The 13,502-nt window shown below is 50.2% G+C and overlaps 1 protein-coding gene across 1 annotated transcript in view; it reads left to right on the top strand.

Annotated features, from left to right (window-relative positions):
- Positions 1-13,502, top strand: part of SOX6 (SRY-box transcription factor 6) — a 416,902-nt gene that overhangs the window by 139,163 nt on the left and 264,237 nt on the right. Inside the window, 1 exon segment of the mRNA XM_077453685.1 lies at positions 8,091-8,328. Within this exon segment, the coding sequence (XP_077309811.1) occupies positions 8,091-8,328 (238 nt within the window).

Here is a 13,502-nt window from a genome sequence, read left to right as displayed (position 1 = left end):
ATGGTCTGTGCAGGGGGCGGCTGTATATGGTCTGTGCAGGGGGCGGCTGTATATGGTCTGTGCAGGGGTCGGGGGGTATACGGTCTGTGCAGGGGGCGGATGTATACGGTCTGTGCAGGGGGCGGATGTATACGGTCTGTGCAGGGGGCGGATGTATACGGTCTGTGCAGGGGGCGGATGTATACGGTCTGTGCAGGGGGCGGATGTATACGGTCTGTGCAGGGGGCGGCTGTATATGGTCTGTGCAGGGGGCGGCTGTATATGGTCTGTGCAGGGGGCGGATGTATATGGTCTGTGCAGGGGTCGGGGGGTATACGGTCTGTGCAGGGGTTGGATGTATACAGTCTGTGCAGAGGTCGGGGGGTATGCGGTTTGTGCAGAGGTTGGGGGGTATGCGGTCTTTGCAGGGGTCAGGGGTATGTGTTTTGTGCAGGGGTCGGGGGGTATGAGGTATGTGCAGGGGTCGGGGGGTATACGGTCTGTGCAGGGGTTGGATGTATACAGTCTGTGCAGGGGTCGGGGGGTATATACGGTCTGTGCAGGGGTCGGGGGTATATACGGTCTGTGCAGGGGTCGGGGGGTATATACGGTCTGTGCAGGGGTCGGGGGGTATATACGGTCTGTGCAGGGGTCGGGGGTATATACGGTCTGTGCAGGGGTCGGGGGTATATACGGTCTGTGCAGGAGTGGGGGGTATACAGTTTATGGGGGGCAGCTGTGGTCCTGTTATTGTTTTGTGACACGCACTTGTGTTGCGTCTATTTATAAACGCGCCGCACACGGCCTGAAAACTACAGACGCTGCAGACACAATTAGCTTCCCCCCGAATCTTTATTCTAAATTTGGTGCTGGAAATAGAGACACAAGACAGAGAGAGAGAAGGAGAGACTGCTGACACGGGGATACCTGATCCCCCCCCCCATCCCTTTACTATTCACTTTATTACCACCCCCTACTTCTGGAGAGCGGATCAATCGCACGCACAGCGCCTTCTCTGGAGATCCGATGCTCTTCACCATGAAGGAGATGGAAATGTGAACTGGATGACATTCCCTCTGCTCTGCGCTCCCTACACTATTGTCTGTTATGGAGCTTTACTTTTTCTTCTTTGTTGCATCTCAGTGTTGCTGATCTCCTGCAGCTTCTTTGCAGCCACTTCATGTCTACATGCAGTGATGGTGGCATGGCATTTCCCAGGGCAGGTTTCCTATTGGACCGTGTGTGTGATGTGTGTGGGAACGGCCACTTGTTGTCTCCATCGGAAGTCAATGTGATAGGGTGACAACACTGGAGGACATTTAGGAGACGGGGACAGAGTGTTGTCACCCTATAACAGGAAGTGCCTGATCAAGGACCTCCATGGCGGGGTCACGGTTCATGAATTACAGGAAATCCTATTATTGGGTCCACCAACCATCCAGGAGATCAGAAAACTGTGCTAAGACTGGGGGCTTCATGGGGGGAGGGGGCGGAGTCAAGCATTTGTCTCATGCAAATCCATCAAATCCAACATATAAAGCGCAATCCGTGTCACCCGACGAATGTGTGGAGCCAACCGACCAAAGACGGAACTCATGTCCTAATCCTACCGCACAGGACACCGGAGTCCAATCATTGGGTTATGTGCCGCCGCCCTCAGGTGATTGGACACTGGCAAAAAAGCTGCTGGGACACCCCATATATAACCCCTCCCACTCCCAGCATGGACATCCTCCATATAACCCCTCCCACTCCCATCATGGACATCCTCTATATAACCCCTCCCACTCCCAGCATGGACATCCTCTATATAACCCCTCCCACTCCCAGCATGGACATCCTCCATATAACCCCTCCCACTCCCAGCATGCACATCCTCTATATAACCCCTCCCACTCCCAGCATGCACATCCTCTATATAACCCCTCCCACTCCCAGCATGCACATCCTCTATATAACCCCTCCCACTCCCAGCATGCACATACTCCATATAACCCCTCCCACTCCCAGCATGGACATCCTCCATATAACCCCTCCCACTCCCAGCAGGGAGATCCCCCTATGTAACAATGCTTTGTGTATTTCTCCCAGATCTGTGCCGTCATCCATTGTGAGACTTCCTGTAATAAAGACCGCCCACTGCTGTCCTCTCTCCTTGTGCAGGAGGACTGGTCTTGTCTCCGCCCCCTCCTGTAGTTTTCTGTAGTGGGTGGAGCCTGCCGGCACAGCGATGACATCACTGTTACTTTCACAAGGTAATATCTGGGTTAGCGAAGGCTTTTGGTGGATTTGAGGAATATATTTGGATGGAAGTTTTTCGGGTTGGTAATTATGGGGAATCCATTGGTGGGATTATTATTTTCTCACCTCTAATAATAGAGGATGAGGGGAGACCTGTGGCTGTGGCGCAGTACACAGAGCGCGGCCCCCCCACCCCCTCCATGGTATTAGGAAGACGCTGAGATATACAGGAGGGAATTCCTAGATATGGTTGTTGAACGGCTGCCAATGACCACAACGCATGAATTTCAGCGATTTCTCCGCAATTGTTCCGCTCTGCAGCTGCTTTCATTTCTCCTGACAGGTTTGTAAGTTCCCTTCAGACAAGTCGGATCACATCCCATATTCTGGGGGTCTGCGATGGAGCACAACCACCTATTGTTACCGCCCATTAAAGGAGCGCTCCCCCTATTGTTACCACCCATTAAAGGAGCACTCCACCTATTGTAACCACCCATTAAAGGAGCGCTCCACCTATTGTTACTGCCCATTAAAGGAGCGCTCCCCCTATTGTTACCGCCCATTAAAGGAGCATTCCACCTATTGTTACCACCCATTAAAGGAGCTCTCCACCTATTGTTACCGCCCATTAAAGGAGCACTCCACCTATTGTTACCGCCCATTAAAAGAGCGCTCAACCTATTGTAACCACCCATTAAAGGAGCGCTCCACCTATTGTTACCACCCATTAAAGGAGCGCTCCACCTATTGTTACCGCCCATTAAAAGAGCGCTCCACCTATTGTTGCCGCCCATTAAAGGAGCCCTCCACCTATTGTTACCGCCCATTAAAGGAGCGCTCCACCTATCGTAACTGCCCATTAAAGGAGCGCTCCACCTATCGTAACTGCCCATTAAAGGAGCGCTCCACCTATCGTAACTGCCCATTAAAGGAGCGCTCCACCTATTGTTACCGCCCATTAAAGGAGCACTCCACCTATTATAACCGCCCATTAAAGGAGTGCTCCGCCTTCTATGAGTTGTTCTGGTCCTGGCCTTCTGTTCTGTGGCGCGGATCAGCCAATCACCATCATTAATACGCCTTCTCCTCTGCTGATCGCTCGCTATTGGCTTAGGGCCTATTCACATCATCATGTCCTATGTGCATTATAATGCAGTTATCGCGGCGCAGTGCAAACGCACAAAAAACAAGTCACCCTGATCTATGAAGTGATTTTCCATCAGTACGCCATGCTGGAGTTTACTGAGCTGCATTAGAGGGCCATGCGTTGTTACAGTTCAATGAGCTGCATATGAGGGCCATGCGTTGTGTTACAGATCAGTGTGCTGCATATGAGGGCCATGCGTTGTGTTACAGATCACTGTGCTGCATATGAGGGCCATGCGTTGTTTCAATTGTTACAATACAATGCACTTCATCAGAGGGCCATGCGTTGTTACAGTTCAGTGCGCTGCATTAGAGGGCCATGCGTTGTTACAGTTCAGTGCACTGCATTAGAGGGCCATGCGTTGTGTTAATGTTCAGTGCGCTGCATCAGAGGGCCATGTCACCATCAGGAATCCACCCCCCCCCACCCGAGAAATGCCGTACCGCCAGCACTGGGGTGTATTTACAAAGGAAGTGGTTGCAAAGAGACTACAGGAGATCAGCAGCGCAAAGGATGAAAGAAGATGCCCGGAAAGCGGATTTAGCTGTCGGAGTTCCACTTCAACTCTTTGGGCACTTTAAAAATATAAATAAGGCTCATTAACCCCGTAATGCCCGCCATGTTCTGAGCTGTTCAAAGAATATTTGTAAACAAAGCGGAATAAAAATAGAAAAAAAAAAGAAAGCAGGAAGAAAGATTTCCAAACAAAATATTTCAAAAACATGTCAAAAAAATCGGATGTGCGTTTCTTCCGTTGTGCCGCCGGCGATGGATTTAATTTTATTCTCGGATAATTAAATTTGCTGATATTTTTTTTTTTTTTTCATTAATTGTGAGAAATGTAACATTAGCTGTGAGATCCTCTGTCAGCGCCGGGCGGCGGCGCGCCGGATTTCGTTTGGAAATGATTATTTTTTTTTTTTTTGCACCCTGATATTTCTGCACTGTAATATTCATGAAGTCACATGCCTGATGGAGCTGTGACAGTCTCGTATTGCGGGACCCCCCCCCCCCCAATCAGCTATTTATTTGTCTGACAAAAGGGGTCCCAGAAAGTTAACGATTCGCTAATTTGCCAAGCGGCACTTTGGGCGCCGTTCTTATCGGAATTGTGTATTCTGCAATGAAAGGGACTGAAATGAGTTGATGGTAAAGTGCGGGATGGGAGCCAATCGTGTTCCAGCATTTCTTCCCGTTTCCCGGCACACGAATCCCACAGAAGTTTTTTTGGGGTGCTGTATAACAGGCGAATACGTCCTTTCATTCAAGCAGACTCCGCCCACTGCGGACCTTTCCTTCATCGCGGATTGACACGGAAACCACCCCTCCCCCACCACCCTGAAAAATAACCGAGCGAAACAAAATTTACAGTCGTGGTGAATTGTTGGCCAAAATGTTGCTGAAAATGCTACAAAGTTACTTATTGTGAAAATCGGGAAATGTAGAAATCGGTATCCAGAAAAAAAGATACTTTATTGTAGAAATCCTCCTCCATAGGACAGGGGGTGTAGGGGGGTACAGGGGGGAGTGTCTATATTATAATGTATAAATATTATTATTACTTTGTTTCTATTATTATTATTTTATGTTGTGCCAGTTCACACCATAGAAGCAATGACCGGATGCGCTCCGGATGCTTTTTTGCATGCGCGTTTTTGATGCGTTTTTGATGCAGTCCAGTGCATTCCCCTCCCCCCTTTTTTTTTTTCCTTAACCTTAAATAAGAACATAGGTGTTCCAATGCGTTTTCAGTGCGTTCTCGTGAGTTTTTGGTGCTTTTTACAACGTTCCAGTGCAGGACAAATGCAGCATGTTCTACTTTTTTTTTTTTCTGCAATGGAACGCACTGGTGTGAACTATGCCATTGAAAACCATAGAGCCTACTTTATATGCGTTTTTGATGCAGAAAAAAAAAAAACTCACTGGACTACATGTAGTGTGAACTGGGCCTTATTGTTATCTGGATCAACTGTGGGTATAGGATTGGGTCATGGGATAGTTTGATATTTATTTTTTATTTTATTTATTTTTTTAATGGTTGAACTGGATGGACTTGTGTCTTTTTTTTCAACCTGACTAAACTATGTAACTATATTATTATTATTATTATTATTTTTTTTTATTATTATTATTATTATAATTATTATTATTATCATAATATTTTGTTACATAGTTGGTTGAAAAAAGACACAAGTCCATCTAGTTCTTCTTAATAGTTGTTATTATTATTATTTTATGTTGGTAATAATGATACTACTAATAATAATCATAATAATATATTTTTAGTGTTATTTTGTTGCTTTTATTATTGTTATGATTAATATTATATAATATTATTTATTACTATTATGAATAATATGCATTATTATATTTGTTGATGATAATTTTTGTTGCTATCATTATAATTAGTATTATTGTTAATATTATTTTATAGTGTTATTATTGATATGAATGATTATTCATATTATATTATTATTATTATTAATATTATTTTATAGTGTTATTATTGATATGAATGATTATTCATATTATATTATTATTATTATTATTATTATTATTATCTTATACTATTATTATTATTATTATTATTATTTTATTTTGTTATTATTAAAAATATATTTTTATTCTTATTTTGTTATATAAAAAAAAAAAATTGCTTTAGGGACGGTTTTACACCATGAATGGCGCAGGAAATACGCTGTGCGCTCTGGTTTGCGATTCACTTGCAATCCAGGTGCAGTACAAATTCGGGCCAATCATTAGAATGGGCTGAAATTGTGCCGGATCGCGCCAGCTGCGCATGCACCGCTACGTTAAAAAAAAAAAAAGCGCACAGCAGCCTTTGCGATCCTGCGCAGACAAATGTGCTGCGTATTGCGACCTGCATTTTGGTGTGTCTTTTTGAATGCACTGCTGGAAAACGCGCAGGGAGCGTGCGACGCGATAACGAGGACAGGCGGGGGCAGCACAGCTGCTGCTTTCAGTTTGGAATTTGGGGCTCATTCACACCGGGCGCATCGGGCTGCGCCGATCGACACCTTTTTTGGCGGCAGTCACCCGATGAGATACAAGACTTGGAAATAAGGCATCAGATTGGGGCGTTCCTCGGCCTCCATCTTGGGATCTGCTCATGTATTGGCGGTAATTTTACTAATGAGTTTTCAGGCGTTAAATAAAACATTTGAACACGCCAACACAGAAACCTGTTTTAAAATTTAAAGTATTTCTTTTTTTTTTTCCCCGTTTTTTTGAGTCGGTGTTATTAATGCATTGACTGTGAAATAAAGCGCTGTTGTAATCAATAAAATAAGACGAAATCTGCTTTTATGCGTTCCCCTGACAATAAGTATAAGCTGGAAACGCATTGATGTGGAAGAGGATTAATGCAGGAAAATGACATAAATTATTGAAAGGAGATTTTTTTGATTTTTTTTTTTTCAAACCAACAAATTATGATTAATTGAAGAAGTGCGCCGAGAAAAAAAACAGAAATTAGGCCTTACGTTCGCCGGGCTGAAAGTCTTTGATAGTCGTCTGTACCCAATGTTCTATTAAATACTGATATTAAAGCACAACGCGTTGGAGGAAGGTCTGCGCGGACCGAGGGCGGCCGGCGTGTCCGCCGGCGCGGCGAGGGTTAATCTGTAGAGGTCTGTGTGACGCTTGTGCAGTAGGATGTTCAACATTTTATATGGAGGGCCAAGAGGGCCGGAATTGTTCCGCTCTGCCAGATTCCAGTGCAAGACAGGACTTAAAGGCCAACTCCCCCCCCCCCCCCCCCAACCCACAGTTTAGTTTTATGTAATTGCTAACAAGTTAAATCCAGTGGTGAGATTTCCCATCAGAAACTGACTGCCTGCTTGTGGGAGGGGCAGAGACACAAACTACTGCAGGGAACCTCCCCATTGTGGGAGGGGCAGAGACACAAAATACTGCGGGAAATCTCCCCATTGTGGGAGGGGCAGAGACACAAAATACTGCGGGAAATCTCCCCATTGTGGGAGAGGCAGAGACACAAACTACTCAGGGGACCTACCCATTGTGGGAGGGGCAGAGGCACCAACTACTGAGGGAAATCTCCCCATTGTGGGAGGGGCAGAGACACAAAATACTGAGGGAAATCTCCCCATTGTGGGAGGGGCAGAGACACAAACTACTGCGGGAAATCTCCCCATTGTGGGAGGGGCAGAGACACAAAATACTGCGGGAAATCTCCCCATTGTGGGAGGAGCAGAGACACAAAATACTGCGGAAATCTCATCATTGTGGGAGGGGCAGAGACACAAACTACTGCAGGAAATCCCCCATTGTGGGAGGGGCAGAGGCACCAACTACTGAGGGAAATATCCCCATTGTGGGAGGGGCAGAGGCACCAACTACTGAGGGAAATCTCCCCATTGTGGGAGGGGCAGAGGCACAAACTACTGCAGGAAATCTCATCGTTGTGGGAGGGGCAGAGACACAAATTACTGCAGGGAACCTCCCCATTGTGGGAGGGGCAGAGACACAAACTACTGCAGAGAATCTCCCCATTGTGGGAGGGGCAGAGACACAAATTACTGCAGGGAACCTCCCCATTGTAGGAGGGGCAGAGACACAAACTACTGCAGAAAAGCTGCCCATTGTGTTCTATAGACACCCCCCTCTATTTGCCACATTGATCGTGTTTTATGTCGCTGATTTCCTGCTTGGCCGCACTGACTCCATCTTGTCTCGTTTCCAGGAGGATGTCGTCCAAGCCGGCCACCTCTCCGTTCACCTGTAAAGCGGATGGAGATGAGGAGATGACCGGAGAGCTGGCCTCGAGGGAGAATGATGACAACGATGAAATGCACCACCTCCCCCACCTGCCGCTGCACTCCCTCCTACACAACAAACCTCACCCCGAGGAGCTCTCCACCCTCGTCACAAGCATGCAGCCCGACGTTGACTGGGACAGTATGATGTCACAGCATAGAATGGTCAGTCCTGGTGCTCTGTGTCAATCTGGTGGGTGGGGCTTCAGCATCCTAATTTAAATAACCTATTAGATGCATATAGAGAGCTCAGCCCCTCGGCTTAGGGTAGAGACATTCCTACAACACCCCGCCTACCCAACCCCCTTCAGTCGGTGATCCGGGAACCCCAGTTTGTGATGCTGGAAAGAAGTTCCCAGACACACCCCCTTCAGTCTCCAACATAAAGAATTACCACCAATCAGATTCAGACCTGCCTCAGAGGTGTGACACTGATTGGATGGATTTGGGACGTTGACCCCCTCATTGCCCATGTAAGGAGATCTCTGGAATCTGGCTGGGGGGGGGGTACAGAAAAAGAGGGGAGCCAAGTCTGACTTTATCACAGCTGCAGTGTGTGCTGGACCACATTCCTCCGATCATTCCGATTCAGCAGGTGAAGTGACAGCCTCACAAATTGTGTACAGGAAAATTAACGTTCGCGTGACGCAAAGATGGCGCATGTTCCAACGCGGCGCTCAATGTCGCTAAAAACTCCGGCGTGATTTACTTCAGTCCTAACCCATCCCCCACCCTAGATCCATCCAGCAGTTATTGATACATATTATCAGGAGATTGTTGCATCATCTTCATTTATTGGATTGGAGGTATAAATCGTCACTCGCTGTCCACATCTCCGCGCTCCGCCCTCCGCGTTCCTCTCTGTATACAGACGCAGCTTCCTCCCTGACCGCCGGCGACAACAGATTTCAATCTTGTAACACATTCACAGTCCGAAAAGTGATGTCATCAGATGACCTCATCCTCACTGTGAATCTTCTGCTGACATCTCCAATTGATGGCGACCCGGAGTCCTGATTAATGGAAAGTTCAACAGATGCCACCATCCTGCCCGTCATTCAGGATGGAGGAGGGGGGGGGGTGTCACACCTGAGATTGGGGCATCTGTTATATCTCACATCTGACAACACCCGATGACAATCCGATCCGCCAACCGATAATTCTGCATAATAATCAAGTTCCTGGGTCTGTACACCCGCTGTGCCCATTATGAGGGGTTCCCACCATCCCTGTGCTGAGTTCCCGGGTCTGTACACCCGCTGTGCCCATTATGAGGGGTTCCCACCATCCCTGTGCTGAGTTCCCGGGTCTGTACACCCGCTGTGCCCATTATGAGGGGTTCCCACCATCCCTGTGCTGAGTTCCCGGGTCTGTACACCCGCTGTGCCCATTATGAGGGGTTCCCACCATCCCTGTGCTGAGTTCCCGGGTCTGTACACCCGCTGTGCCCATTATGAGGGGTTCCCACCATCCCTGTGCTGAGTTCCCAGGTCTGTACACCCGCTGTGCCCATTATGAGGAGTTCCCACCATCCCTGTGCCGAGCTCCCGGGTCTGTACACCCGCTGTGCCCATTATGAGGGGTTCCCACCATCCCTGTGCTGAGTTCCCGGGTCTGTACACCCGCTGTGCCCATTATGAGGGGTTCCTACCATCCCTGTGCTGAGTTCCCAGGTCTGTACCCCCGCTGTGCCCATTATGAGGAGTTCCCACCATCCCTGTGCTGAGTTCCCGGGTCTGTACACCCGCTGTGCCCATTATGAGGGGTTCCCACCATCCCTGTGCTGAGTTCCCAGGTCTGTACCCCCGCTGTGCCCATTATGAGGGGTTCCTACCATCCCTGTGCTGAGTTCCCGGGTCTGTACACCCGCTGTGCCCATTATGAGGGGTTCCCGCCATCCCTGTGCCGAGTTCCCGGGTCTGTACACCCGCTGTGCCCATTATGAGGGGTTCCCACCATCCCTGTGCTGAGTTCCCAGGTCTGTACCCCCGCTGTGCCCATTATGAGGGGTTCCTACCATCCCTGTGCTGAGTTCCCGGGTCTGTACACTCGCTGTGCCCATTATGAGGGGTTCCCACCATCCCTGTGCTGAGTTCCTGGGTCTGTACACCCGCTGTGCCCATTATGAGGGGTTCCTACCATCCCTGTGCTGAGTTCCCGGGTCTGTACACCCGCTGTGCCCATTATGAGGGGTTCCCACCATCCCTGTGCTGAGTTCCCAGGTCTGTACCCCCGCTGTGCCCATTATGAGGAGTTCCCCCCATCCCTGTGCCAAGCTCCCGGGTCTGTACACCCGCTGTGCCCATTATGAGGGGTTCCCACCATCCCTGTGCTGAGTTCCCGGGTCTGTACACCCGCTGTGCCCATTATGAGGGGTTCCTACCATCCCTGTGCTGAGTGCCCAGGTCTGTACCCCCGCTGTGCCCATTATGAGGAGTTCCCACCATCCCTGTGCTGAGTTCCCGGGTCTGTACACCCGCTGTGCCCATTATGAGGGGTTCCCACCATCCCTGTGCTGAGTTCCCAGGTCTGTACACCCGCTGTGCCCATTATGAGGGGTTCCCGCCATCCCTGTGCTGAGTTCCCGGGTCTGTACACCCGCTGTGCCCATTATGAGGGGTTCCCACCATCCCTGTGCTGAGTTCCCAGGTCTGTACCCCCGCTGTGCCCATTATGAGGGGTTCCTACCATCCCTGTGCTGAGTTCCCGGGTCTGTACACCCGCTGTGCCCATTATGAGGGGTTCCCACCATCCCTGTGCTGAGTTCCCGGGTCTGTACACCCGCTGTGCCCATTATGAGGGGTTCCTACCATCCCTGTGCTGAGTTCCCGGGTCTTTACACCCGCTGTGCCCATTATGAGGGGTTCCCACCATCCCTGTGCTGAGTTCCCAGGTCTGTACCCCCGCTGTGCCCATTATGAGGGGTTCCTACCATCCCTGTGCTGAGTTCCAGGGTCTGTACACCCGCTGTGCCCATTATGAGGGGTTCCCACCATCCCTGTGCTGAGTTCCCGGGTCTGTACACCCGCTGTGCCCATTATGAGGGGTTCCCACCATCCCTGTGCTGAGTTCCCGGGTCTGTACACCCGCTGTGCCCATTATGAGGGGTTCCCACCATCCCTGTGCTGAGTTCCCGGGTCTGTACACCCGCTGTGCCCATTATGAGGGGTTCCCACCATCCCTGTGCTGAGTTCCCAGGTCTGTACCCCCGCTGTGCCCATTATGAGGGGTTCCTACCATCCCTGTGCTGAGTTCCCGGGTCTGTACACCCGCTGTGCCCATTATGAGGGGTTCCCGCCATCCCTGTGCTGAGTTCCCGGGTCTGTACACCCGCTGTGCCCATTATGAGGGGTTCCCACCATCCCTGTGCTGAGTTCCCAGGTCTGTACCCCCGCTGTGCCCATTATGAGGGGTTCCTACCATCCCTGTGCTGAGTTCCCGGGTCTGTACACCCGCTGTGCCCATTATGAGGGGTTCCCACCATCCCTGTGCTGAGTTCCCGGGTCTGTACACCCGCTGTGCCCATTATGAGGGGTTCCTACCATCCCTGTGCTGAGTTCCCGGGTCTTTACACCCGCTGTGCCCATTATGAGGGGTTCCCACCATCCCTGTGCTGAGTTCCCAGGTCTGTACCCCCGCTGTGCCCATTATGAGGGGTTCCTACCATCCCTGTGCTGAGTTCCAGGGTCTGTACACCCGCTGTGCCCATTATGAGGGGTTCCCACCATCCCTGTGCTGAGTTCCCGGGTCTGTACACCCGCTGTGCCCATTATGAGGGGTTCCCACCATCCCTGTGCTGAGTTCCCGGGTCTGTACACCCGCTGTGCCCATTATGAGGGGTTCCCACCATCCCTGTGCTGAGTTCCCGGGTCTGTACACCCGCTGTGCCCATTATGAGGGGTTCCCACCATCCCTGTGCTGAGTTCCCAGGTCTGTACCCCCGCTGTGCCCATTATGAGGGGTTCCTACCATCCCTGTGCTGAGTTCCCGGGTCTGTACACCCGCTGTGCCCATTATGAGGGGTTCCCGCCATCCCTGTGCTGAGTTCCCGGGTCTGTACACCCGCTGTGCCCATTATGAGGGGTTCCCACCATCCCTGTGCTGAGTTCCCGGGTCTGTACACCCGCTGTGCCCATTATGAGGGGTTCCCACCATCCCTGTGCTGAGTTCCCGGGTCTGTACACCCGCTGTGCCCATTATGAGGGGTTCCCACCATCCCTGTGCTGAGTTCCCGGGTCTGTACACCCGCTGTGCCCATTATGAGGGGTTCCCACCATCCCTGTGCTGAGTTCCTTGGTCTAGATGAGGATCCATGATGACAATTGATCTTTATTACCTCTGCACTTCTGAATAGGGAATATTGTGAACCAACGAGATCCTGATCACAAATTAGTCTGACAACTAAGAGAGGATTTTCTTTTGACAATAATGAAAATCTGAGAATGTTGCCCTTCCCCCGCTCCCTAGAAAAGTAACACAACCTCTTCCTCTTCTAGTGTAGAATGTATCACAATGTACTTCTATTGTGCCACAAAGTGTCTCTGATTTTTCCTGAAGTCTCTGGCCCGGTCCGGGTTCACAGTCCGGGTCGCCCCGTCTCCCCAATGAGGGGTTCCACGTATTTCGCGTGCGCCAAGCAGCCAGCATGCTTGTCCTGAGCGCCCCGCTCCCGCTCCCAGCGGTGTACTTCTGCCGAGTAATAAAGAGATTTCACAAATCGGAGGGAGCAGCTGCCTCTGAATTACTCTCTCAGCGCCTTTTTTTTATTTATTTGACAGAATCCCACAATTTGTTACCGCTGGAATTCCCGGCACACGGAGTTATTTTATCATCCAGCAAAACAATGCGAAACCTCTGACCCCTCCCCCTCATTCCCTCCGCACGGCGCGTTTAACCCCTTCATAGACGGTGAGAGCCCGATCCATTAACGCACGCGTCACTGCGCCTTTCATGTGCGTTGCATGAAGAAGCCAATTCATTGAAGACGGGCCGCAACGTGACAAAGATGCCGCACCTGCTGCATCGCAACGCGCCAATTGTTCACATTCATGTTGTGTTACACGCCCTGCAGTGCGTTGTGTTACTGCATTGTGAGGCAAGTCAAAAAGAATGGTAACCCGCTGCTCCGCAGTGCGAGTTTCTGGGCGTTTGTGCGATAAAATGTGCATTCTAATTCTGATTGCGACCGGATCTGAGGCGGGTTCATACCGCCAGGAACGCGTCCAAACTGCGCACTTTCCCAACGCACACAGAAACACGCATTTCACTTCAGCAGACGCTCGCTCCCAGCACTGCAAGGTTCATGGAGAAATCATTCCCGCCCCCCGTGATCCGCCTCT

Source organism: Lithobates pipiens, unplaced genomic scaffold (genome assembly GCF_037356315.1).
Source record: "Lithobates pipiens isolate NorthernLeopardFrog02 unplaced genomic scaffold, aLitPip1_a1.2 Scaffold_24, whole genome shotgun sequence".
NCBI lineage: Eukaryota > Metazoa > Chordata > Amphibia > Anura > Ranidae > Lithobates > Lithobates pipiens.
This window is presented reverse-complemented; position numbering and strand designations above follow the sequence as displayed.